At 34.2% G+C, this 25,351-nt stretch overlaps 7 protein-coding genes across 10 annotated transcripts; 4 read left to right on the forward strand and 3 right to left on the reverse strand.

Annotated features, from left to right (window-relative positions):
* The first annotated feature begins 747 nt into the window (after positions 1-747).
* On the forward strand, positions 748-1,479 carry LOC119635302 (NEDD8). Its single transcript, XM_038030057.1, has 3 exons — positions 748-907; positions 1,018-1,148; positions 1,217-1,479. The coding sequence occupies exons 1-3, from the start codon at positions 890-892 to the stop codon at positions 1,305-1,307; spliced, it is 240 nt and encodes a 79-aa protein (XP_037885985.1). The 5' UTR covers positions 748-889; the 3' UTR covers positions 1,308-1,479.
* On the reverse strand, positions 1,465-3,341 carry LOC119635301 (glutathione S-transferase C-terminal domain-containing protein homolog). The gene is made up of 2 exons (XM_038030056.1): positions 2,540-3,341; positions 1,465-2,473 (listed from the first exon to the last, which is right to left on the reverse strand). Exons 1-2 carry the CDS (start codon positions 3,332-3,334, stop codon positions 1,484-1,486), a joined length of 1,785 nt encoding a protein of 594 aa, XP_037885984.1. The 5' UTR covers positions 3,335-3,341; the 3' UTR covers positions 1,465-1,483.
* A 202-nt stretch (positions 3,342-3,543) lies between these two features.
* On the forward strand, positions 3,544-11,980 carry LOC119635254 (hydroxylysine kinase). 2 transcript variants are annotated; one of them, XM_038029942.1, is made up of 6 exons: positions 3,544-3,683; positions 4,906-5,114; positions 6,670-6,996; positions 8,574-8,698; positions 9,602-9,801; positions 11,264-11,980. In XM_038029942.1, the coding sequence occupies exons 3-6, from the start codon at positions 6,686-6,688 to the stop codon at positions 11,882-11,884; spliced, it is 1,257 nt and encodes a 418-aa protein (XP_037885870.1). In that variant the 5' UTR covers positions 3,544-3,683; positions 4,906-5,114; positions 6,670-6,685; the 3' UTR covers positions 11,885-11,980. The 2 variants fall into 2 exon arrangements, with proteins under 2 accessions (XP_037885870.1, XP_037885871.1); XM_038029943.1 differs by lacking the exon at positions 3,544-3,683 and having other exon boundaries at positions 4,660-5,114.
* Positions 11,981-12,849: 869 nt separating this feature from the next.
* LOC119635253 (protein male-specific lethal-1) lies at positions 12,850-15,406 on the reverse strand. Of its 3 annotated transcripts, none has more exons than XM_038029941.1 (3): positions 14,004-15,406; positions 13,909-13,950; positions 12,850-13,842 (listed from the first exon to the last, which is right to left on the reverse strand). In XM_038029941.1, exons 1-3 carry the CDS (start codon positions 15,177-15,179, stop codon positions 12,937-12,939), a joined length of 2,124 nt encoding a protein of 707 aa, XP_037885869.1. In that variant the 5' UTR covers positions 15,180-15,406; the 3' UTR covers positions 12,850-12,936. The 3 variants fall into 3 exon arrangements, with proteins under 3 accessions (XP_037885869.1, XP_037885868.1, XP_037885867.1); XM_038029940.1 differs by having other exon boundaries at positions 13,903-13,950; XM_038029939.1 differs by having other exon boundaries at positions 12,850-13,950; positions 14,004-15,404.
* Positions 15,407-15,626: 220 nt separating this feature from the next.
* LOC119635255 (protein TIPIN homolog) lies at positions 15,627-16,726 on the forward strand. Its single transcript, XM_038029944.1, has one exon. The coding sequence runs from the start codon at positions 15,747-15,749 to the stop codon at positions 16,611-16,613; it is 867 nt and encodes a 288-aa protein (XP_037885872.1). The 5' UTR covers positions 15,627-15,746; the 3' UTR covers positions 16,614-16,726.
* Positions 16,727-16,826: 100 nt separating this feature from the next.
* On the reverse strand, positions 16,827-21,046 carry LOC119635252 (protein SERAC1). The gene is made up of 3 exons (XM_038029938.1): positions 20,513-21,046; positions 18,260-19,545; positions 16,827-18,196 (listed from the first exon to the last, which is right to left on the reverse strand). The coding sequence occupies exons 1-3, from the start codon at positions 20,578-20,580 to the stop codon at positions 17,118-17,120; spliced, it is 2,433 nt and encodes an 810-aa protein (XP_037885866.1). The 5' UTR covers positions 20,581-21,046; the 3' UTR covers positions 16,827-17,117.
* A 905-nt stretch (positions 21,047-21,951) lies between these two features.
* Positions 21,952-24,781, forward strand: LOC119635509 (sorting nexin-29). Its single transcript, XM_038030334.1, has one exon. It carries the CDS (start codon positions 22,228-22,230, stop codon positions 23,935-23,937), a length of 1,710 nt encoding a protein of 569 aa, XP_037886262.1. The 5' UTR covers positions 21,952-22,227; the 3' UTR covers positions 23,938-24,781.
* The last annotated feature ends 570 nt before the right edge of the window (positions 24,782-25,351 follow it).

The raw sequence follows: 25,351 nt of genomic DNA on the forward strand, positions 1-25,351 counted from the left end.
AAAGCTTGAGATCGAGGCATTGAAGTTTATCTCTCCAAGTAATGTCGGCGAATCGATAGTACCATTTATTAACTTAATTAAGAAGGAACCACCGAGTATACATCTACGTTTTTTTTCAAGTGACGGCAAGGCTAGCAAAAGCAATCTGTTTTCGTAACGAAGCAAGGAGACTATAGGTCCCAACCGAAATTGAAGGGCAAAGAGCTGAAATTAATTTATAATAATAATAATTTTACAAGTTAGCCTAAAAGTAGACCGCCATAATTTTTTTTTTATTATCAAATTAAACAAAACAGTAGCTAAATTTGCTGCTAATTTACAGAATGAACGTAATACTCTATGCTATTTACAAGCGAACATAATACTCTATGCTATTTACAGAAAGAACGTAATACTCTATGCTATTTACAGAAAGAACGTAATACTCTATGCTAATTTGCAAGGCAGTCGGCACAAGTCCCCCAATTTTATATTTTTTATTACTTGGCAACGGTATTTGTCCAAACTAGAAAACTAGTTACTAGTTACTACTAGTAGTTATTATGGAGCGTTAGCAACGCAAACATAGAATTGATAGTGTCAGGACTACTTTTGAATATTTAACAGACTGAATGGCGTTACCATTTAAGTTGTTAAATTGGGTATTTAACTATTTAACGAGCTGCCATTTCTTTACAATTTTTTTATTTATGATAAGCGACTCTGTGCTTTGCCTCAGCAGGGAATTTAGCACACGTTTGCTAAAGTGTATTCGCAAAAATTGAATGTGTCAAATAATTCATTATTTTGCATTTCTACCCTAGGATTTTTATAGAAAAATTTTCTTAAATTTAACTAATCGCAAGTAATCTTTTATAAAAATAACTAAAAAAAGGAAAATTTCTGCAAAATGTTAATCAAAGTAAAGGTTTGTGACCGCATTGTTATTCACCAGTGGTTATTTGCCCATAGAAGGCATAAAAAATCTTGTAAATCTTTGTATCTAATTATGACGGCAGCATCCTAATGTATTTACAGACTCTAACTGGCAAAGAAATAGAGATCGATATAGAACCTACAGATAAGGTTGATCGTATCAAAGAGCGTGTAGAAGAGAAGGAAGGCATTCCACCTCAACAACAACGTTTAATTTTCTCGGGCAAACAAATGTGAGTAGAATTAAAAACACAATAATAATAAATCCAGAAATAATTCTCGCAAGTGTTTAAACACACAGGAATGATGACAAAACTGCTGCCGATTATAAAGTTCAAGGCGGTTCTGTGCTGCACTTGGTATTGGCTCTACGAGGAGGCAGTCAAAATTAAGATTTTTCGTTCCTCATTTATAATATTAGGCCTCCAAGTACGGCACCCGGTTATATATTATAAAAATGATGACCTTTTTATTTGTGTAAAATAAATTATAGGGCATTAACTATTTAAGTACTCATTTATATTTTTAAAAGTCATTAAAATTTAAAGAAAAAAATTGTGGAAATATATCAACTTTCCTTCTTTAGAAAACCCACCAGTAATCTATTTTTTGGAGTACAATCTTCCGGCTTTAAACGCGTTAAAATTACTTCATAACCTGCGTCTTCGGCTTGCAATTTGCGATCAGTATCCACGATATCCATACAAAGTTGCCCTTGTTTTGTTATCTCAGGTTTACAGTTTAAAGTTCCAAGTTCATGTGCTTGATCGGCAGTATGTGCTACATACATAAAATCTTTCTCCGATAAAACCTGGCGAAATTGCTTACTCAATGGATATGTAATATGCGGCATCGATTGTAAGGAACCATAACAGCACGGACAGCACACAAAGTTCGCTTTAGCTTGCCGGCATTGTTGCAGAACTATGTCTGTGGCTGTGCCACAAGCATGCAAGGATGTACCTATATTAAACTTACCCTTAAAATAATCTATATTGCACTGGTAGAACTTTATATTAGACAATTTCAGTTCTAGAGCTCGCAGTTTTGCTCTCTGCAGAGATTCCGGTTTATTTTCCATAAGTATTATTGTACATTGCGGTAAATGCAAAGCCAATAGTATTCCTAAATGACCAGTACCGCTACAAAAATCGATAATTCGGTTTCCTGGCTCAGCCAAAGAAATAGCAGCATTTGCCAAATTCTCTAATTGTTGTCGCTTCCTTTCTAATCTTTCTTCTGGTAAAGCACAACTTTTGGCATGGGAAGGCTCTATCCTTTGCCAATCTATACTCTTCTGGTCAAAAGTTTTAGAATAATCACTATTGTAATTCAATCGTAGAGTTTGCAATTTATTCAGTGTTGCGTCCACATCCCTTTGCGCGGTAAAAACGCGTTTGCGAGGCCTATAACGTTTAGGATCACTTTTATATAAACTTTTAGACTCACAGTTAGGTATCGACAAGATTGAAACTAGGTCTTCTTTAACGCTATGAACACTTGGATATAAACAAAGCTCATCTAAAATGGCTTTACATCTAGGTTCATGTTTGTCAACCTAAAATAAAAAAAGGGATGCTTTTAAAAACCGAAAGTTAATTACATAACACACAATAATACAAACCTCCTCAAACCATGAACAAGTCAAAGGAAAATTTGACAGCATATTCCGGCTAAAGTGAAATATTAAACGCAGACAAGGATATAATATTAAATCGGCTATTGTGAACAATACACCTTCAGCAAACTTGTGCTCTATCTGCAATTCCTCTTTAGGTATTTTACAATCTATCGTTATCCTTGTCTTTTTAATATCATTGTTTAATTGGCTTTTTGTTTGGTTGGCTCGCTCCCTGGCCAGTTTATATATATTATGCATTCGCACAGGTTCATTCATGTGCTTCTCAAATCGTACCGCTTCAACAGGAATTTCTTTTATGCTTTGTTTTAGACTGTTACAAAGTAATAACTGTTTTAAGGCTTTCACTATATCAACCTCGCAGAATCTTGTCCACACCGAAGTTTCAGAAGGTGACATCAAACAGCCTTCCTTAAAACCTAAAAGTTTGCGGACTTGTACATTTTTTTGCCGGGCAACCAGCTCTCGACATACGGCACATAAACCCGCTACAAAAATATCTCCATTCTTATAATAAACAGGTAAGCGCAGGTCTTGTATGGCTTGGTACGTGTAAGAATCTTCGCACATTATTTTTTGCGGTTGACTGTGCAAATAATGCGTAAAATTAAGTTGCATTTCACAGCTTAAATTTGAAGGCACGAATTTTATTTTAACATTTGGCGGACTTTCTAAATAACGGTAGACATAGAGGGCTATAAACGATGGTATGGTAGTAAAGACTTCTACTTCGTCATTTGATAAATTATTTGTAAGAATTTCTAAATATAAATAATCCATTTATTTAAATTAAACTCAAAAATATAATGCAAATGCCTTGCTATCAAAAAACTTTAAATTGAGGTTAGGTTTTCATTCAAGCAAACAGCTGTTTCGTAGTAGTAGGGTAATCTAAAAAACATTAATCATATCGTTTAGTGAGCTTGGTAAAGAAGCTTTTAGCTTCTTATATTATTTGTACAAATTAATTTTTATTTAATATTTAGTCGAGCGCTTACTTCAGCATTACGGCGGTTTGTGGTTTGTTGTTAATATATGTCGGTGGCTTTGTATTTTCATAGCTAATCGTATAGTTTAAAATAAAAAAAGAACATCATAACTTTGCAAAATAAGTCAAATAATTGTTAAGGTAAAATGGAAATTCGTTGGTTTAAAAACACGCTAAAGTGACCCTGTGAAGCTATTTAAAACATAAATTTTGTAGGTCAAATTTAAAACTACCGATAAATATGTGTAATACCGGGAGAAAAACTTAATTAATTTATATAAAGCCCTCTCTCTCTCTCTCTCTCTCTCTCTCTCTCTCTCTCTCTCTTTATCTCTCTGAATGAAGTTTTCAAACACAAAAACCATAAAAACTATTATGCAAAGCATCATCAAAATATGACGGGAAGTAGAGATTTAATGATAAACTTTATTTACATAGCATGAGATAGTTTTAAGGTGACCCTCTGCATTTAAGTTTAAAAAAGAAATAAATATTAAATAAATAAGTGGAGAATGATTAAATATTAAACTATTACATAAAGAAGAATTTGTTTGGAGAAGATTATCATAAGGAGAGATATTTGATCTGATTGCAGACAATAAAAAAGAATTCCTACGGGGTAGAAATGTTAGTCTTTTTAAGCGTAATGAATGTAGCACTTAAAAGAAATTTTGTTCGGTTTTTAATAGGAAGTTGCGTTATATAACTCAGATTTCGGTTTCGAAATATGAACAAGTATTACGGATGGATAGACAAATGTTGCAAGGTGTTACTTTACAACTTTTGAATTTAAAGGCATTCTTTTAACTCCCACCTTTTCAGTACTCTAAAATCAAAAGAATTGCAAAAAAAAGAATAATTGATCTCCATGGTGAGTTGTGAACACATGCGGCGTTTGAAAGGAGAATAAATCCAATTCATATCTATAAAGTATTGTATAAGTCTTTTGAGTTTTTTTTATGCAGCCACCTTAATTCTTGTTGACATTCTTTTTATTGTAGCTATACATTCAGAAGTTAATAATTAAATTAGATTTATTGTGCGAAAATTGAAATGAAATAACAATAATAGGAGCGATGTTGTTATGTGTGTGTGCGCGTTTTTTAAGTAAAGAACAGATTTTAAAAAATCAATTAAGAAGATAGGAAATATTCCATAACAAATTTATAATAATACGATGGCAATGACCATAGAAGTATGATGAGAAGTAAACAAATGCATTCATTTATCGTATAAGGTCTTTGAACAATTCAGCGAAACATTTATATTTTAGATTTATGTCTTACTTAAATAAACTATATTTCTAAAGATAACGCGACATATATCAGAGTAATAACTGATAAAAATTCATTCTCTTATTCAGTGAAGGCAGCTCAGCAAGTTAATTTACCTTCTTCTAACCTAAATAAATATCAGATGTAATGCAAAATTGATAAGAGAAGGGAGAGATAAATAACAAAATAAACAGTTTAAGCAGATCATTTAATTAAAGTAAAGCGACTGGTTTCACGCTACTGGTTAATTTCAAATATTTTGAAAATTAATTCAAATAAGTAAAACTAATAAAAAGAGGTAAGAACTTTGTATAACTTATTTTAAACTGAAATGAAAGCTAAAATAAAAAAATTAAAAAACTTTCTACAAACAGAGTTTTTAAAAAACTCACAATGTTGATTATTAAAAAAAAAAAATTCACAGTATGTATAAAATTTACTATGAAAACTTTTTCTGGTATAATTATTATAAAATAATTTTTGAGAATAATTTTACGAAGCGATAATAAGTTTGTGTGTCAATTTAAGAATCACTTTCTGTAAAAAGTGAGTCCATCTCAAGTCCTTACGGGTATTGCATACAACCACATAAATTTAATACATCCACGTATCTCAGAAGCTTGTCCGTCCATCTGTCCGTCTTGTTTTTTTGTGTTTAACCTAGAATTAGCAATTGTTAGGATATTGTGAAGTAGTGTTTTGGCCTTTGAACGAACACAAAATAAATGCCGCTATAAATCTTTTCAGAAAATAGGCTAAAATATTATTCTTTTGCTAAGCCGCAAAATTTGCGTCCATGGAGAGCGGTTAAAATTCGTTGATTGTATAAAAACAATTTGAAAAAAAATGAATCCTGGAGAAATTGCCCCTAGAAGGCTTTCAATATAGTAGTAAGCATTAGCCTGATTGTAGTCTGTCTATATTAACGGCGAACATGTAAACTAAAAAAAATGGTATTTTTTAACGACACTTCCCGATACTATTTTAACAGAAGACACACCTGCAGTTTAATAATACCGCCGTAGCTGGAACAAATGAATTCGTCTTTACGTTGCATAACCACACCGTATAAAAGTAATAAATATGTAAATAAGTCATAGAAAATGTTTTAAATATAACTTCTTTTTGATATTATTATACAATGATGACGCAAAATTAAACAATTAGAAGAATGAAGTTTAATTGACTAAAATTAAATGTGCGGATTGATAATTCATAGGACATACATTTTTTTATACCCTACACCACTTGTTGTACCACATATATTAAGTTTGCGCTTTTATTATACCGATCGATTCAGACAATGATTAAGCTTGTCTTTTCTTCTTGCATTGTCAATGAGAAGATCAAATTAGTAAATTATATTCGACTATGGTCGATTCGTGTATACCCACCACTCGACCAAAATCAAAAAAAAAATGAAATTCTAGCATATTGGGTGGGCCTGGCCAATGTTTCCATTTTGTGGAGATACTGTAGCAGCACCCTCGAAATACACAAATTTTTATTCTTGTACTTTGTGACTAACGAGCAAAAACCTATTTTTTGTTTTTGAAAACAAGGATGTTATCACTTTATATTGCACTCTGGGCGTGTCCGGTTTGGCGCGTTCTAAATACCAGCGTACGTACAACAACTTTTGATGTTTTTGGCCAAATTTAAAGCTGATATCGTAATTTTTTCGGTCAAAAGAACTTTCATCGCAGGCAAGTAAACAGATGGACTAAAGGAGAGATAAACATGCGTCGATCGGTTCACGATACAATTTTTGCTAAGACTATTATATGTTTCAAAGTTAACTCGTAATTAAATATAACTTTCTGTTCTCTCTTATCTCTTTTTTTTTTCTTTAGAACATTCTGAAATACTATGGCTGATACCTGGAATAACGTTGAATTGTCGAATATATCGCGTCGTAAATCGTATACTTTGAATCACGATTATGACGTGACTTCGAAAGACTCGAGCAATCACAATAACAATCATAAAAAGGAGACCAATGAAGCAGTGATCAAACCTCCTCCGGAGACAGTAATTTTAGAGCCTGGTTCCAATATCAAGCCTAAGGTGACCAACGACGATGTAGAGTCTCTATTGAGGCGTCTATATGGTGTCACAATTGGTGAAATCACCGAACTAATTTCCTACGACGATCGTAACTATTTCGTTAAAGAAGATCCGTAAGTGTTAGATTAGGAAATTTCTTAAGCCTTTTAGTTTCGAAAATTGAAAAAATTCGCAATATTAAAAGAGATTTCTGATAAAAATACGCTTCGCTCTTTGGCTAATGCCTTGATGTTACGTCAAATGTCTATTACCAAGTATATATAACATAAAACATTTAGCCCGTTCTTTACATTATCTCAGTTTGTCTCGCTTTATCGGACAACACGATTTATTCTTGTTCACCACATATGCTGGGAAAGACACTTGATATGGAAGATTGTGTGCTCGAGGAATATACAGCTTCGTCGATATCAACGTTCTCTTCATATTTTGCTATTATTGCTCCACTATCAATTTGCTTCCCTTCTTATTCTGCTATGTTCATCTTCTTCAAACCTTTATAATATTTTGCAATGCTTTGTATTTCTTCAGTTACATTACAAAGATTTTTTAATGCTTATTGGCAAAAGATGAAACTTCACTTAAACATTAATCTCGACTCGTCTATTGGGAACTATTAACGCCCACCTGCTCTTTATTGAAACTCGCTTCCGAAGATTTCTTTAATACTGAAAGGGATTGAACACAGATTTCTTTACAATTGTTCTTGGATTTTTTTCCATTCATAACAGCATTCGTTACCTTCGACAACAATTTTAAAGTGCTTGTACACTTACCGCAAAGAGACGGATATTTATAGATCGAGCTTATTTCGAATTCTTCCAAATGCAAACTGACTGAAGCGGTTTTGCTAGAAATCCCTCTTCAACCGTCTGCTTCTCAAATATTTGCACACCATATGGTTTTCCCGGCAACCTTTACCCAACTATTTTCTGATTATCAGCTCTCGACTTGTTCAAAAGCAAAAGAAATGAAATCGACCAAAGCTAAGTGATAAGTATCGTGATCATTGAGTGATAAGTCGGCGTTTGTGCAATAACTTTGTTCGTCTTAAATCTCAACGCATTTCTGTCCCAAATTTTAGGTCGTTTGGATCCTTGCTATTCAAGACACAACACCCTTTTCTAGCAGTGGAATTGTGAGTCACATCATGGCATGAGTCGCTGTAAAAAAGGAAAGGAGTTAATTCTAACATCATGACTATACAAAGAAACTTTCGTCTGTCTTAATTATTAATGTGAAGTAAGGTGAAACAAGTTAAAGCACTATAGTGACCCACAACTCACGATTAAATAACCTATACCATTCTATGTGTGTTCATATAATGACTTTTTAGAATAGGGCGTTACATGGGGATTGGTCGAAGAAATGGACTTATTCGACCCATTTTCAATAGCGCCACTGTACCAAATTTCATCAGAATATCTCAAAAATTACGTTTTGTAGCTTGAATAAAAACTACTCGGACAGACAGACTTAAATTGATGTAGAAAATGAATCTGAATCGATTGGTGCAATAAAAGGCGGGTCTGAAGGCCGATAGGCAAGCGAGACGAACATAGACATTATGTACGTATAATGTTAGGAATTGTTGTAGGGATTTACGACACTGCCAGTTTACATATAATATTTATTAAATTGCAAATCTATTAAACAACAAATTAATCGAGGCTATTATATTTATTTTTAGTAATGTTAAGAATCCGTTTATATTAACCCATTGCACTCATGGTTATGTTCTGAAAATAATAAACTCTTTGGATTCTAAGAAAGTGGACTTTATAGATGCTCAAAGTCAATTACTGTTATATTTAGGTAAGTTTTCATATTTGTATAATGCTGCTTATAATAACAGAAACCAATAAGAAAATTATAAACGGCTTGGGCCGAATCTCGCATACCCACCACAATCCTTTTCCCATTCTACTCTCCCAGTTCTTTTATTTGATACCCATATCGGTGGTATTATTAAAACCTGCCACATTCATTTTACAATGAACCCATTTTTAGGCTGATAATATATCTTCATTTGGGAGATGTACATCTGAAACATTGTGTCGTATTTATCTCATAATAAGAAAGCATAAAACATCAAAAAGGTTAAAAAAATAAAATTTAATCACTTGTAAATTTGTGCGGGCTCGGCCGATTTCTTTCCTTTTAACACCTAGGGTTAACACCTAGAGGGTTTCGTAAAGTAAATCTGGAAAAATTTCAGCCTTTTAACTTTTATAATTTCTGAGTGACGAGCAAAACCCACAAAGTTTTGTTAAGAAAAACGGAGTTGCGCTAAGTTTATACTCCACTGCACGTTTCTGCTCCGGCCCATTTTCAAAACCAAGCTGCGTGCAAAAGCTGTTCTTCTTTTTATCCAATTTGAAGCCGATATGTTCATTTTTGCGACCAGGGGAGTGTCAGAAACAAATACTACCCAAACGGACAGACATGGTTAAATCAATTCAGAATTTCACGCTGATCAGGAATATATATACTTTAAAAGGTCGCTGAAACCTTATTTTGGGTGTTACATACGTTACGAAAGAAAACAAAATGAGTTTATCCCCGTCTTACAATGCTGAGTATAAAGATATAAATATGAAGTCCTCTCATTAAAGACATTCGCAAATTTGAAAATAACTCCTTTTTTACTTGGCTTATTTATGTTACGTTAATTAATAATTTTATTATTTATAAAATTATTTTTCTGTATTTTCGAAGCGAAACAAAAAATTCAATGTCCCCGGCCGGTGCCAAATGTTAACGGTAAATATTATTCTATCGAAACAATAAACGAAGGTGAACATGTGATACGTCTATTGGAATTTATACCGGGCAAACTGTTTCATGAAGTTCCTATTACAAACTATTTATTATTTCAAAGTGGCGAATATTTGGCGAAATTGAATAAAGCTTTACGGGTAAGTTTAAAGGCAGAGAATCGGTTTAGACTGAATTTTTAAGTATCTAAACCATACAGAAAATAAGCGAAAACATTATAGTGGTACGCAGTCACCATTAAATACCCTACATCATCCCGGTTAATGCAGATACTCATATAACGATCTTCCCAAATAAGGGTTTATATGGGAGGTGAACGAAAAATGTGTCTTACCCATTCCATATCCAAAGTTGCTCATCCTTGAGCCAGAATAAAGCGTTCTACGAAATTTCCTCAAAATATTTTAAAAGTTGCGACCTGGAGGTTAATTACAAGAAAAACAGACAAGCAGCTTAGATGGACGGACAAGCTTAGAACTATTTAAAAAGTGATTCCAAATCGATCGGTATTATAAAAACTGGATCTACATGACGTCCTTCTGGATTTTACATACGTCCGCACATATATTAATGTAATAAATATCAATTCCCTTGCTACTAATCGTTACATTTACGTGACGCAGACATTTGTTATTACAGCCCGGCGTCACATGCATGTAAGGGACGTGCTTACACAATTTATTGAGACCTGTTTAAATCTGTCGTATATTGGGCAAAATTCTGAAATTCGAAACCGATAAATATTCAAAAACTAGGGTTGGTTTATAACTGTCGAAGTGTCGAGTACTAGTAGCGAGTTTACAACTGTCGATAAAGTATATGATTTTCTTCGTATCGAATGAATGAGGGATCCTTCGATAAAATATTCAAAGGGCAAATGAAGCAAAACATCTTCACGACGTGCACATCTTTGATACGATTAATGGATATAAGGGCTGACTATTACCATTAATACAGGAAACTCCAAAATAGTAAGCAAAAGCCTAGTATTACGCGATATCATAAAGTAAAAGAGTATTATTCTAAATTATCAGTGCGGTAGAGTAAGTGCTGAAATTAGCAAGCAAGTGATTAAATTTAAAAGGAATGCATGCTTATGGCATTCTTGATGGGCTGTGATGAACGTGTACCCCTGGAGATTCTGGTAGCGAATGGGTTAATCTCATTTATATAATGCCTTCGCCTCAAATTGGAAGCAATTTTATTTGTACTCTTGCATATATATACTATTGTTATTATTATTAATTTAGTCAGAGAAATAAATTGTAAGTGCTAAAGTGATACCATTTTTTTAGGTTATCGGCTTTACTGAACACTCTACCGCATATGAAATTTGAATCCACGACCATTGATTTTTTACCCGAGAATATATAATATGACACAAACATGATTATATGAACAATATGAAATATTTCGTTTCAAACCCTCATTTAAATACGTTTAGAAATCTTTTCAACTGAATTCAGTTCTCATCATAAATACAATTTTGTTTAGTCATTGGAGCAAAACTACTATTACACATTAATGCAAATTCGATGAAGGATAAAAATAACAAGTCATTCTATCTAATCATTTCATTACTTGTTGATATCTTTCTCTTAGAATTTTCAACACATTGCTTACGAAAGCCACCAAAGCACTTGGCAGTTGCAAATGGTTCCAAAATTGCGTGACTTCCTTTTCGTTTTGAAGGATTCTAGTCGGAAACTGTTGATAGAAGAAATCATAGAATCTTTCGAAAAAAACGTTTTAGAAAAGTTAAACACATTCGCGATGCAGATAATTCACGGAGATTACAATGAGCAGAATATTATTGTGCAGTTATCGGATAATGGCAAACATTACAAAGTTGTGGGCGTTATCGATTTTGGCGACACGAACAAATCTCCCATGATCTTTGAAGTTGCAATAGGCCTTACTTACTTACTCTTACAAGCTAAAAATTTGGAGAGCGGCGGAATTTTCTTAGCTGGTTTTGAAACTATACAACCTTTGATAGCAAATGAAAAACATTACCTCAAATATTGCGTAGCAGCACGTTTGGCTCAAAGCTTGGTTATGGGTGCTTACACGCATTCGATAGATACGACCAATGAATATGTTTTGGTAACCCAAGAACAAGGCTGGAAACTAATCGAAGAATTGTGGTGTGAACGTTTCAAAGAAATTGACGATATCTGGGAAAATTCGGCAAATAAATATTTAACACAAAGCTGTAAATGAAAGATAAACGGGGAAGCATATAGAAAATGCGTTTGACTTCGGTATAAGTTAATTAATTCAATGAAACTTCAATGTAAACTTTAATAAAATGTCTTGTCAATTATATAAAACATAAGTGGTAGACACGCAAACATTTCATTAATTTCAGACATTTATATGTTTAAATTCGTTTTTGACGAGGGAGACGAAATAAAACGGAGTCAGCTAATCGATGCTTTTCTTGCTTACAAAAACGACTATAAAGAGGAGATAAAAAAATTATAAGCGAATTAATGTGCATATGTGACATATTCTTTATAGTGTTCCGTCAATCGAAACTATTTACACATTTCTTTTTGGATAGTCGAGACCTGTCTAAGCAATATATCATGCCAAGTTGTAATAATAATTTATTCTAACTTCAGATGTCGCAAACGAAAAAAATGTCGCCCATTTTAGTGCTCGGAAAAATTGAAGACTTATTATTTGTTTCAAATTTGAATTAAATTTATTTCAAATCCAAATTTGTGGACGTGTTTGCTGACCATTTGCATACAAATTTAGCCAAAATTTAATTTTCTACCGTATTCACTGTTGATCTTTAATTATATTGCAGTGTTGCCAATTTAAAAAATAATTTTGTTTTGTGATCCTACTACAGAGATGTGTGAATATATTCAAATTTCCTTTAAGCATAAATATAAAAAAAAGCCATTCTTTGTTCTCAATTTTAACTTTTATTATATCTATATACAGTTTCTAGTCTTTCAAATTAAATTCTATTCCTAAAACAATTTAAAGCCTTTACACAATAAATTTCCTACACATGCTACATTTACATGATTTATATTTAAAAAATATGGATCCCATATACAACATAACACAATACGTTGAAAGATTAGATTTTATCACAATTTCACTTTAGGCCAAAGTTAAAAAATTTTCAATTGAAGAATCATTACAACAAACAAGTGGACATATCAAGTATACAAATGCGAAGAACATTAAATTTTTAACATTCCGTGTTTAAAATATAAACGATAACTATATGATCAAATATAAATTTTAAAAGATTAATTTGTTAATTCATTTACTGTGCTCATGGTAGTTATACTAGTGGTGCCCGAAATTGTTGAAATTGTAGTAGCATCGGTAGAACTATTAGAGATAGGATTAATGGTATCACTATGGACTGAAGTAATGCCGGCTGTTGCCGTAAAAGGCTGTAAACAGCCGTGAGTCGAATTCGCACTCGTTGTTTTGGCAGCTAACGAACGCTGACGCGAAGTGGTGGTAATGCTAACCGAAGAACTTTGTTGACGTTTGCGTTTTTTGAGAAAAACAAATGAGGAATTTAACATTTGTTGCTGCGTTAGCTGGGTGGATGATGTACTGGCAAGCGCTGTGGCCACTACGTGACCACCTTTATTAATGCTTGGTGCGTTTAGCTGCAAATTTTTTTCCAACCAAGGCAAATAAAAATCTTTTCGTTCAATATTGCCTCCTAGACGTGGTATCATCTCTCCGAAAGCCTGTATCGGTAGATCGTGCATAAAGCATATCGTTTGTACGGCTTCGGAAGTGGGATAGAAACTTTGCAGCATCGGTGATTCCTGGTTGTTAGCAATCTCATCTTTGCAATGCCTGCGTTTAAGTCTTTCAATACGTCTTTGCTCACGAATTTGTTGTACGTCCCACTTCTTACGTCTCTTCTCATCGACTTCTAATTTAGCGTGGCGTTTTAGAAAGCTTTCATCTGAAAGGTCTTCCGTGCCTTCAATACAATATGAAGGTGTCAACTCATGTTCAGTCCATTTTGGTATTTCCAGCATAGGAGCATCTGCATCTAGTGCTTTGGCTTCAGCTTTAATAAATTCGTAATTATTCTCAGCAGCAAAAGCCTCATCCTCCCACTCCCGCGCGCAATAAAGCTGAGAGGTAGATAAATAAGAACGTTTGACCTTTGCTCGCGTAGGGACCTGGGAATGTGTTGTGGAGCTCAAAAGATTTATACTATAGGTGTGCTTTGTTTCGCTTACGCTTACAACAGGTTTAGACGGGGAGACAGGTGTTGCCGATATGGAACGCTATAAGTAATCTTTTATTGGTATCTTTAAGGAAATTTAAGTCATTTACTTACTTTTTCAGTCTCAGTGGCAGAATCGCAACTAGCCGACTCATCCGTGTGGAAATCTGGCGCGTGCCATCGCATTAAGGGCATTTGTTTGCCGCGACTAGGTGCTGGAGGGGTCGCACTTACTGACTGTATTTTGGCGTTTGAAGTAAGTGCCTTATATGTTGCTTGCCGTTTGTTTGTAAAGGCCATTGAGACACTTGGCTTGGCACCTCGCGGTATTGTCAAACACAATTTAGCCGCCTGTCGTAATCTTAGACGTTTACTTTGAACAGCCAAAACCTCATTACTATCTTCTGTACTGTTGCCTGTATCTTCAAAATCCTCTATTTCAATGGCTGGTGTGTTAGTTTTGCTCTCATTTGTGTCCTGATCGCGCTCTATTTCAAAGAATAAATTTTCGCCATTACGACAATTGTCCTCATCATCATTATTTTCATCGTCCATAATCTCATCGTTGTCAGGGTTTTCTTCCTCCTCCTCTTCCTCTTCTTCCATGTCATCTTCTTCATCCTCTTCTTCAATCTCGTCATTTTCTGTATCAGTAGTTTGACTTTGAGGACTTCGTAGTGACTGCAACCTTTTTGCAGGCGTACTAACACGCTGCAAAATTATTTTGCTTATCAATTTTCCGTTACACTCCCCAATAATATTAGGTTGTTGCACTCCCGTCGTCGCATTAACTGCAGAATTGTTTATTGTTTGCAGTAAAGTAACCGTAGAATTGTTTGTTACAGCCAATGATGCAGCATTGGATTTGCACTGTATTTTTGCCAACGGTGGTGGCGGTAGTGTGCTAAGTTCTCCACTTCTTTTGATTTGCCTTTGTAATTGTTGTTGCAATTCTTGCGTTTGACTCTCTAAAGAATTGTTGCGCGCTGATAAACGTTCTATTTCTTCGGTTTGCGTCACCAACAGCTTATCTTTGGCTATCAATTGATCACTTTGCTCCTGTATCAAATCCAAATGCAAAATCAGCATCGCCTTCAATTGTTTATTTTCCTTCAATAAGGCCAATACATCAGCATTTGGAGAGCCAGCCCCTCCATTTGCGTTGCCCACAGCTACATTATTGTAACCCTTATTCTGATTCGTATGGCAATACATATGATCCATGTATTTACTATTTGTATTATTGTTATTATTAATGTTATTCGGTGTTTTATTACATTTATTTTCCATATTTCGCGTTATGGAAATGTTTGACAATCAATTCTTTTGCAGTTAATAATTTATTGGTTTTGTTTTTATTCTGACAGTTTACTCCAGTTTATGCTTTACGCTACATTTCGCCCAATTAATGGACAATTGCGCATCTCTTCGTCGTTTTTTGCAACTTATTAATTACGAAAAAATATCGGAGATAATTATTACAAAAAGAAATGGGTTATATATTTTTTGCTTTACAAATTTTTTATCATTCTTGGAAAAATTTAGAATATTAATCAAACTCTTAACTATTTTCTTTAAAATAAATTGTAAATATTATAAAAATTAACAAAGAAGCAGCTTATATTTTATGCGACACAACTTTTATTTTCTATTGTTTATTTCACCACCGGCTGTGCAGTGTTGCAATAAAATAAGCATAGACGTGAGTGATGACAACTCCTCCTCTTTTTTATCAGTTTTGCAAAAAAATTCTTTTCACGTCGATTATTGGAAAGAGCTATACTCTGCAAAAGGCCTTTGCTTCGTCCGGAAATATAAACAAATAAAAATTTTTCTTTATTTAATCGACAAGTTAAAATGTCATTATTTGGTGATGAAGATGCCGTCAATGATTTGTTGAATGATGACTTGCGTAATTATGACGATTTGCCTGGAGATAATGAAGATGAAACACAATTATTTGATACCAAAGATGAAAATTCGGATGGTGTTAAAGTTGAACCAAAAAAACGCCTTGTACGTAATCCGAGATTACGATTAACCGTTGAAACTTTGAGCGGTCCCAGAGGAATACATACTTTAGAGGATTATTTCGAGAAAATTGTATACAAAGGTAAAGGCTATGAAAAGCAAGATTTAGATGAGATAATGAAACGTTTACAGCATTGGGGACATCGTATGTACCCAACCTATAAATTTGATGATGTTCTTAGCAAAATTGAAGTATTGGGCAAAAAAAAACCTTTACAAGTGCATATGTCGCGCTACCGTTTAGGCTTATTGGAAAGTCTGAAACAAACTGATAAAAACGTTTCTGAAGAAGAGAAAGAAATTGAAGAGGAGACCGACATACCGGTTAATGATGTATATGACGAATTCGATGCTTTATTAGATGAACAAATTGCTATTTCTAAAATAGCGCCCCGCACACCTCAACCAAGCAGCAGTAAATATACAACTGAAGGTGATTCCTTCAGTAGTATTAACTTCACAACACCTAGCTTTTCTAAAGACAATGCGGCGATGTCTACTCCTTATACACACGGGGATAATTTTAATAATAAGGCTAATCCTTTACCACAAACTCAAGCAACTACGGGACAAATAATAAAGGAACTCACATCTGACCAAATGGCGCGCATTGCTGAAAATCGTCGTTTGGCTCAAGAACGATTAGCTAAGCGTTTGGAACAGCTCAAAGAGCAACGTGCTGGCAGTTCATGATTAGAAGAAAATAAAGTAAGCTGTAGTAACAAGGCATCTTCCAAAAGAGAAACATAAAAAGTCTGTGAATACAGTGCACAGTGCATTTTCATTTTGTCATTAACATTAACCTCGTTACTTATATTATTTTATAACGTAAATGCTTTTCAATTGTTCTAATATCCAAATTTCTTAGCCCTTAAGCCGTAATCATCCGGTTGGAAAATAACGCTCTAATCGAATATTATTTTTTATCTTTATTCACAAAATATGTTTTTGTAGTGCTTGTACACAAAGACAGTGACAGGGACATGAAAAACTCAAAAGTGAGCTTATGTCGTTTTAACTACGTTACATTAGCGGAATGATTACATAATTTACAAAATTAAATTCTAATCGCTAATTACTACAAACTTATGAGAGCGTTAACTTGACAATGGCTTCAATCTTCGATTTACAACTTTTTCAAATATCACCTATTGAGAAAATTAAATAAATTCAAACACTCTTACTTTCCTTACATATTCAAGAAGTTGAAAATTTAAATAATAGCTGAGGCAAAAAGCCCAAGATGTCCTTTGTCTGATAAATCAGTGTCTGAATGGATGAAGTTGGTGCGACTTTTATTTGCTTCTCTTGTTGTTTTATTAGGTTAGTCGGTGCTTCGTATTTAGACTGCGGCGATTTTTGTTCATTTATCGTTTCCTCTATCACCCTTAAAAGTCGCTGATATAGAAAGGATTGACGGAATATGGGTTTGGAAAGGCTAAGGTGATCGTCTTTTAATACATAGAAATCACCATAGTCTATGCGCGCCGATTCTTCCGTCACGATATGCAGAGGGAATTTAAATGAGGTTAGCATGGTGGGAGCGCCTTCAGCAATACTGAGAATGTCCACATGACGGAAACAAGTGTGCAGGCATTTCATAAACTCTTGATGTAGCGTCAATAGTTTGGGGGCATCTTCTTCCATCTCTTTCACTTCAATGGATGGTGACAAAATCACTTGCATATGTTGTCTCCATTTGGCAATAGGAGAGCCGCGGTGAGGAGTACCTAAGAAAACAATACTGCGGGTACTTTCAGCTAACTGTTGTACTTTGGGATCTTTGCTGTCTTTGGCTTTTATCAGAATAAGCTTAGTTAATAAACCACCCATGGAATGTCCTATCCATACTATAGGCCGATTATGTCCCACATCCGAGGTAGCTAAACGCTCCATTAGCGTAGTAGCTCTAACGTCTATATAACCTTGCCCCTTCTCGCATGGGCAATATTTAGAGAAGTTGGACCATTCCGTCAAAGCCGACGTATAATCAATACCGATCACGCGCACGTTCGGGTGATCTTCCGGCAACCACTCCATAGGCCAGCAGTTAGTATAGTCTTCATCATTATCTTCATTTATCCATTTATTGCCGGCAACACTAAATTCACCTGTGCTATCTTCAGATGCTGATAAGGGAACGTCGGGATGGACAACCTCCCAATCCGATTCAAGTTCGGCTTCATTTTGAAGTGTTTCCACCAATTCTTTGGTAGCAACGTCACTAATCTCTAAAGTCTTTGCTGATGGTTTCTTGGCCGCTTTTAAAAGCTTATCTAAAAATTAAGAAAACATTTATTGAAATAACTGTGTTTTTTGAGAGAAAAAGAACCGCTAACCATTTCCTGCTTCTTTTCTTGCTACTCCTGCCGCGGCTTCTTCCATATTTTTAATTTCGTCCTCTTTTGCTTTAGCCTCTTCTTCGTTTGTGGTCGTCGCTGAGTTATTCTTACCGTTGTCGTCGCCATTGCCGTTCATTTTCCACCTTCGTTGTTCGCCCACAAGGAAGACATCGTCTGTTTCGCTGGTATAAAAGGCGTTCTTACCATAAAGACTCAACTCATTCGGCTTCCTATCTTTCTGACGCCAAGTTATAAAAACGCCACCCATGAGGCCGTGAACAAATACTATATCAGCTTTCGGTTTACTAAGCGTTCTAGATCGCGGATGTAAAGGGTAAACGTTTGCAGGGTATGGCGTGTAGTTAGGATCATCGTGATCTAAATTTGCCATAGTTTTGGCCGAAATGACTTGCAAACGTAAATCTGGACACTGCTGCCATTCAGCCAATACTCCAATCCACCCACTGCTGAAGAAATGCTCACCGCTATCGGGCAGCACAGATAAATTTGCCAGAATTTTACATAACGTGGACAATGCCTCATTATCTTCGGCGAAAATCTTACGTAAATCCATTAAATGTACCAGACCTCCCTCCAACATAAACTGCTCTGCTAGGTCAGGATCTTTGGTAACATGATGTAAAAATGACGTTACTTCCTTTAACAAATCACTCTCTTGGACGTTTAGTGTGATTAATTGTTCTTGGGTGAAAAATTCGCATATATCTTCCACCGGATCTTGTTCGGGGAAGTACCTACTAAAAAAATTCTGCACACATTCCTTCTTCTTTTTCATATGCGATAATATGTCATGCAGTTCCGATAAAACATACTTTGGATTTTTTATGCAACCTTTCATGCGTACGGGTACAAACCATCGTGTATCCGCACCAGATCGGGCGAGTGATACAGCTGTTCTGGCGTCACATATTTGAGCCAAATGACGAAAGTCCCAGTCTTTTAAATGATCAATACGAGCTAATTGCCTCACAGCTTTAAGGCGTTCGTGGTGTGAACCATTTTGTGCTATATTCAATAAACGCCAAGCCACTGAATGCTTAACAGCTTTCCACCATTTACCAATAGGATTGATAATGATGCTTATCCACTTCTTTTCATCTTCTTCTTGTTGCTTGAGCTTACGCATCGATTCTTTATAAATGTGATATTTGATATAAATGTAATCAGGTTGTGGTTTCTTTTCAGTCTTCGCAACATTCTCATCAAAAAATTTCGAAAGGAGTCTTCGAAATCTGTGCTTATCGTAGAGAATAAAACCGCAGCTAGAAGAAAAAAATGTTCTTTTTTGATTTATACTATACTTGATTTACATCACGCGTCTATCTGTTCACGTGAATGTGACTGCAATAATTTATTTATACGTGTAATAGCTGAGCAAATGCCGCTATAATTGATAGCTATTATTAAAATACATGTTCTCAATGGCCTTGAATGAAGTCATCAGACAATTAATAAAGCTTTACCCTCCTTCTCTAAACTGAAAACTATCACAACATTCGTTTCATTGTTTCCGTCTCGTTTTAACAAAATCGCATGTTCTGCTTTGGCTACGGCAATGGCATATAATCTGTATGTTTACGTGTATTTGGCCTAATTTCAGTTTTAGGCAACATATATAAAAGTGAAATGGATATCAAAAAATACTGGTTTCCCAGAGAGCTTAAAATTATGAGCAAAAGAACTGTACTTTATAGGTTTTTATAGGTTTTGGTTTCTTGTTTACCGTAAAAACATAGATTTATTTAAAGATTTAAATGATTTATTTTTTTGTTTGTTTGTTTACTTTTCGATATTATTCTTAGCTAACAAATAATAGTGTGCTATTAGCCAACAATCTAATTAAAAATGACGTTTTGCTTTGTAGATTAAAGAAAAACAAAATATTTTGTTGTTGTTTTCTGTAATATTGTTAAACACAATTGCGTGCACGTTCGCAATGATTTAAAAATATTTGTTTACAAAGCCAACGTATACGTAAAAATTCTTCGTATTCGTAAAATATGTTTACTGTTTTATTTATTTATTTATTTTTTTATTGTTTGCAGAAGGAAACGAACACCCTGTTTGCTTTATGAATGACTAACGATATTTGCTCAAACTATTTTTTGGTTAGTCCAAATTTTTATACGAAATGGGTCAGAGGATTTTAGAATCTGAGACTGTAATGTTCTTTTAGATAATATTGTTAGTAGGAAGCCTCATCAATTTTTTAATTTGCATTTCGCTTACGTGGTTAAGATGCCAATGCTGCCTACGGTCTTTGGATAGCGACGCAATGTGCTGCTTAAATTATTCATTGATTTTCTTCTTAGCAAGCTGGAATCGTAGTTGATTGTTCTGCAGCAATTATTAATTCTTACTTTTCCTTTTTTTTTTAACTCTAATTTTGTCAATTTTATGAAGTCACTTTTGATTCGCTAAAATTTTTTCACCAAAAGTTTGTTATTCTTTTGTTCTGAAATTTTGTGCTTACGGAAATGACCAAAAAAATTTTAGTATGTGATGTCAAAAAACGGATCAGGTCTGTGAATCGTCCAAATTTTTTTTAACTTTTTAACTAAAATGTAGTGTTATAGATTATTATTTCCTTCTTTTTTTCTTCGGGCTGTAGATAGGAAAAAAGCTTGTTTGTCAAACAAAAATTTGTTCGAACAACACTGCACTTTTCGTCGCTTTCCTTTTTGTATTTGTATATATGCTTTCAAAAAATTATTAAGCAAGTATAAAAAAGTAATCGTTTTATTTAAGAAATTTGTTATTTTTAACTTTATTGAACTTATCGCTTTGCTTATTTCTTATTGAATGACTGTTTCTGTTCTGTGGTCGCGAGATAAACTCTGCCTTTTATTAACATTGCATTGTCGGCATTGTTGTTGTTTTGATCTTTGCTTTTGTTTTTTATTACGCTTTGTTGTCGTATTATGCTTTAGCATTTTGTTTACATGTGTTTATTTTCTACACACTACTATTTACATTATTGATATAAACTACTTATTATTGCTTTCGTAATTTAGAGGCGCGAATTAATTTTACAGGATGTTTTAGCTAACCACAATTTTTCATGAGAACAATAAGAAAAAAAAAATTCTCTGATTGGCGGAGCAGGTTACTTTTTTGGAGTACTTTTTGGAGTTTTCTATTATATCTTAAAATTGATAAATATGCCTATGCTGTGTGCCTACCCAATCTTACGCGCTCAGTTGTAGCTTTCAATGCGTAACGACGGAAAAGCTGTGATTGGTAAATAAGAAGAGTAATCTTGGGAAGAATGAAGGCAAAAGATTGTTTAATGTTTGAGATGATGTATGTGTTAGGTGCCTATGATACGTTCTAGACTAACATGAGTTTTCTGTCTTGTTGTTTTTGCTTCTTTTTCAAAGTGGTACGTTTTATCATACGATAATAAACCGCATAGAAAACGGGGTAAAAGAAGAGAGGCAAAGTTTTATGAGATATTCCCCCGCTTAAAATATTTTATTTTCATGATTCATTAAAAAATGAACTATTATGTGTGTATGACTATGTAAAATTTGTTTTGAATAACGTTATTAAATGCTAATTTTACTCCAAAAGATCGTCAATTTTTTTTATAATTTCTAAACAAAACCCCAACTTACATACAACCCTGTTTTTGGTAAAGAGAAAACGACAGACGCAGGGCACGATTTTTTTACGTTTTTGTTTCTTACAAATAAAGAAACGGAAAAAAGAGGATAGTGCTTACAATTTGTATTTGTCAAGAAAATTGTTTATTCACAAACTTCTCTTCTTATTGAAAGCATAGTTCGAAAAACAATAAACAGGTCGAAAAAGAAAACATAATTATTACTCAATAATTAATTGAATCACCTTCGTCTTATAAAATTCAAAGTTTATGTGTATATCTGATAAATAACATATTTGGGCGTAAATATTTGTTGTTTTTTTCAATAATAATCGTAAATATGCATGGTACTGATATCTCGGAAGGGGCGAAAGTGGAGAGTAATGTAGAATGTCCAATGGAAAAAGAAAATGCTGTGGCACAGGAAATACAACAACCACCTAAAATTAAGTTAGATACGGTCACCTTTCATCAACGGAGGTTTGATATATATGCCAGACTTGAAGAAGTTGCTGCTATATGTCGAAAACGTTTTGAAGGCCGCAGCGAATTGGCTACCGAAAATGACGAAAGTGTGTTCGAACTTTGTGAAGTATTGGAAGAAGCTTTCCAATATGGTCTAAGACAACAACAACCGACCTTCGTAATTTCTGCGGCTCATCTCTTTCAGAATATGCACGAAATTGTTATTGGTTCCAGATTAGGTCGTAATGGGTTGGCCGATTGCAACGAATTGTGCTTTTGGGATTTTTGTAAGCAGTATTTGACAAATCACGAAAAACAACGTTTTGAGCAATTGAATTTTGTTAGTACAAAATGCGGACGTGGACGGGCCTTTATAAGAGCTTGCCTTAATGAGCATTCGTTGGAGCGCTACTTGCTAATGTGGCTTGCTGATCCAAAGCAATTGGAATCGTATTATACTCATTGGTCTTTGTTAACCGATGAAAACCTCTCTGGAACTTTACCGCATGTAATCAAATCATTGGATACCATTCTGTTTGCCTTGAATGTGGATAAGTGTGAATTAAATTCTCCTTTAAAAACCGCCTACTCTGCTTTCCGATCTCCGGCTGAGAAAAAAGATGAGCCTATTATATATGCCCCAGCGCCGGTTAAAGTGAAAAATAAAACTAAAAATAAAAGCAATGTCGTAGAAAGGCATATTGCAACCGCAAATTCTACGGAAGATTTGCTTAAAAGCTTGCCTATAAAAACCGATAATATTGAATATGTCGACACGAACATTACGGAAGAATATGAGTCAGTTGCAAAGGAGATTTTAATGCCTCTCAACTATTTATCGTCAGCAGTTTCCATAGAAGACAATCCTCGAAAATCTTTAACAGATATTGATATTATTACCAAAAATGATGTTATTAATGGTTCAACATCTTCGATGTGTTCTTCTAATGAAGCGTATATAAACGAAAACAAAAGCGAGTGTTCCTCATTGTATAGTAAAACCTCCTCTTCTCCGTTACAAACAACAGGTTCAGAACAATTAGATGTTTGTCAGCTTGAGCAACATTTGCAATTGGAGAATGAGCTTAAAGAGGCTAACGAACGTTGCAATCTTCTAGAGACCAGAGTTGCTCAATTAAGCTTAGAGAATCGTCAATTGATTAGACGCTTGAAACAACATTTTCAAGAAAGTGGAATAGATCCGACATCTTCCTTTGCCACCAATTTTCTAATAACCATTCCTCATGTAAAATTGCATAAATCTAAACGGCCTACTACCGGAAAGTATTATTTATATGAAATTCACATCACTATGCGTCAAAATTTAGAGCATTGGTCTCTCTGGAGACGTTACAGTGATTTTAATAAACTACACAAGTCTCTACTAAAAACGCATCCTTCCGCGGTCCTTGTTGAGTTTCCAGGCAAAAAACGTTTTGGTAATATGAATAAGCAGTTTGTGGATGAGAGGCGTCAACAATTGCAAATATATCTGCTCAATTTGGTAGAGACTTTACCACAATTGGAGGCTTGCAAATCAAAAGCTGAATTGCAGAAAGTATTTCCATTTCTTCGAGAACGGTAACGAATAATTACTAGCATTAAGTTCTGATCATGGTACAAATTCAAAAGGGATGGAACAGTTTTTAATGCTTTCTTAAAGGAATTACACATCCTGTGTATGTTATTTAATTAAAGCTTCCCATACATAGTATTGTTTGTAATTTAGATAAAGTATGGTATCCAGGAATTATTTATTGTGTATATATTTTTGCTTAATTTAACCGTGCCTTTAATAGATTTAATCTTTTATAAATTTGTTTATTAGTTATTAATTTCCATTTCACTTTTCTTCCACCAGCATACAATAGCGTAGTAGAAATGCCCACTTAACAGATAATTATAAGAGCTTTTGTTAAGGAGAATGGAGTCGGATAAGCTTCTGAAGCTGAATAATAGAAAGCGTAATCAAATTTTTGATACCAAGGGTAAAGCATAAAGGATTTGGGGAACTTGCATGAGAGACATTGCTATTTATAGTGAAAAAAGACAGAGAAGAATATAGAAGCAACAATTAAATAACCGCTAGAAAACATATTCGTTCCGTTTATTTTGGAAATTCATAAAACAAGTTTGGATACGCACTTCAATCGGAGTTGGGGAACATGCACGAGGTAGGTATGTACTTAGACAGAAACCAGGACAGTTAGTGCGTATATTGGTGTTTATAATGAAAAAGCATCCAGGAGAGTGTAGAAGCAACAACTATATGAAGATTAGAAAACATATTCCTTCCGTTTTTAACGTACTTTTCAAATTCATAAAACATGTTTGGATGCAGACTTTAATAAAAAGCCGATGTTGAAATGTTCATTGTTGGCAATCTGTGTATTATATTTAAGTAACTTTTATTAAATAAATACAATAAATAAATAAAGTTAATGTTTATGCCCTCTCTTAATTAATGATATGGAACGATGATGGAAACGTATTGTCAAGGTATGTGTGGAAATGTTCCTAAACAATATCTACCCTAGATCTGAATCGTTCGAGACCGGGATAAATAAAAAAATGCATATAAAAATTGCACATTTCTATTATAATAAGAAAGAATTACGTCAAAATTTCCACGCATCCTCGCCTAACGTTGCCAAATGTTCACAAGTGTACAATATAACTAAACTGCGATGAGTTGGTAGTAATATGGGGCTGTTTTGATCGTAATTTGAGAAAATTGACAGAAAATTTACGATCGACCGATTTTTCACTCGGCAGTGACAAAAATGCATATTTTATCGAAAGCTGTAAACTCTCGAGTCAAACCGGGTTTGACTTATATCGACAACTGTGAAACTGCCTCTGATAATGATCGACTTGCTTGCGATCAAGATCAGTAGCAATAATGCATAGTCTGTAAACTTTCGTAATACTACAAACTAATGTATGGATAACAGTTTTTGTGCAATGGATTGGTTGAATTATGTTATTCGGCAATTAAA

Source organism: Glossina fuscipes, unplaced genomic scaffold, assembly GCF_014805625.2.
Source record: "Glossina fuscipes isolate IAEA_lab_2018 unplaced genomic scaffold, Yale_Gfus_2 26, whole genome shotgun sequence".
Classification (NCBI taxonomy): Eukaryota; Metazoa; Arthropoda; class Insecta; order Diptera; family Glossinidae; genus Glossina; species Glossina fuscipes.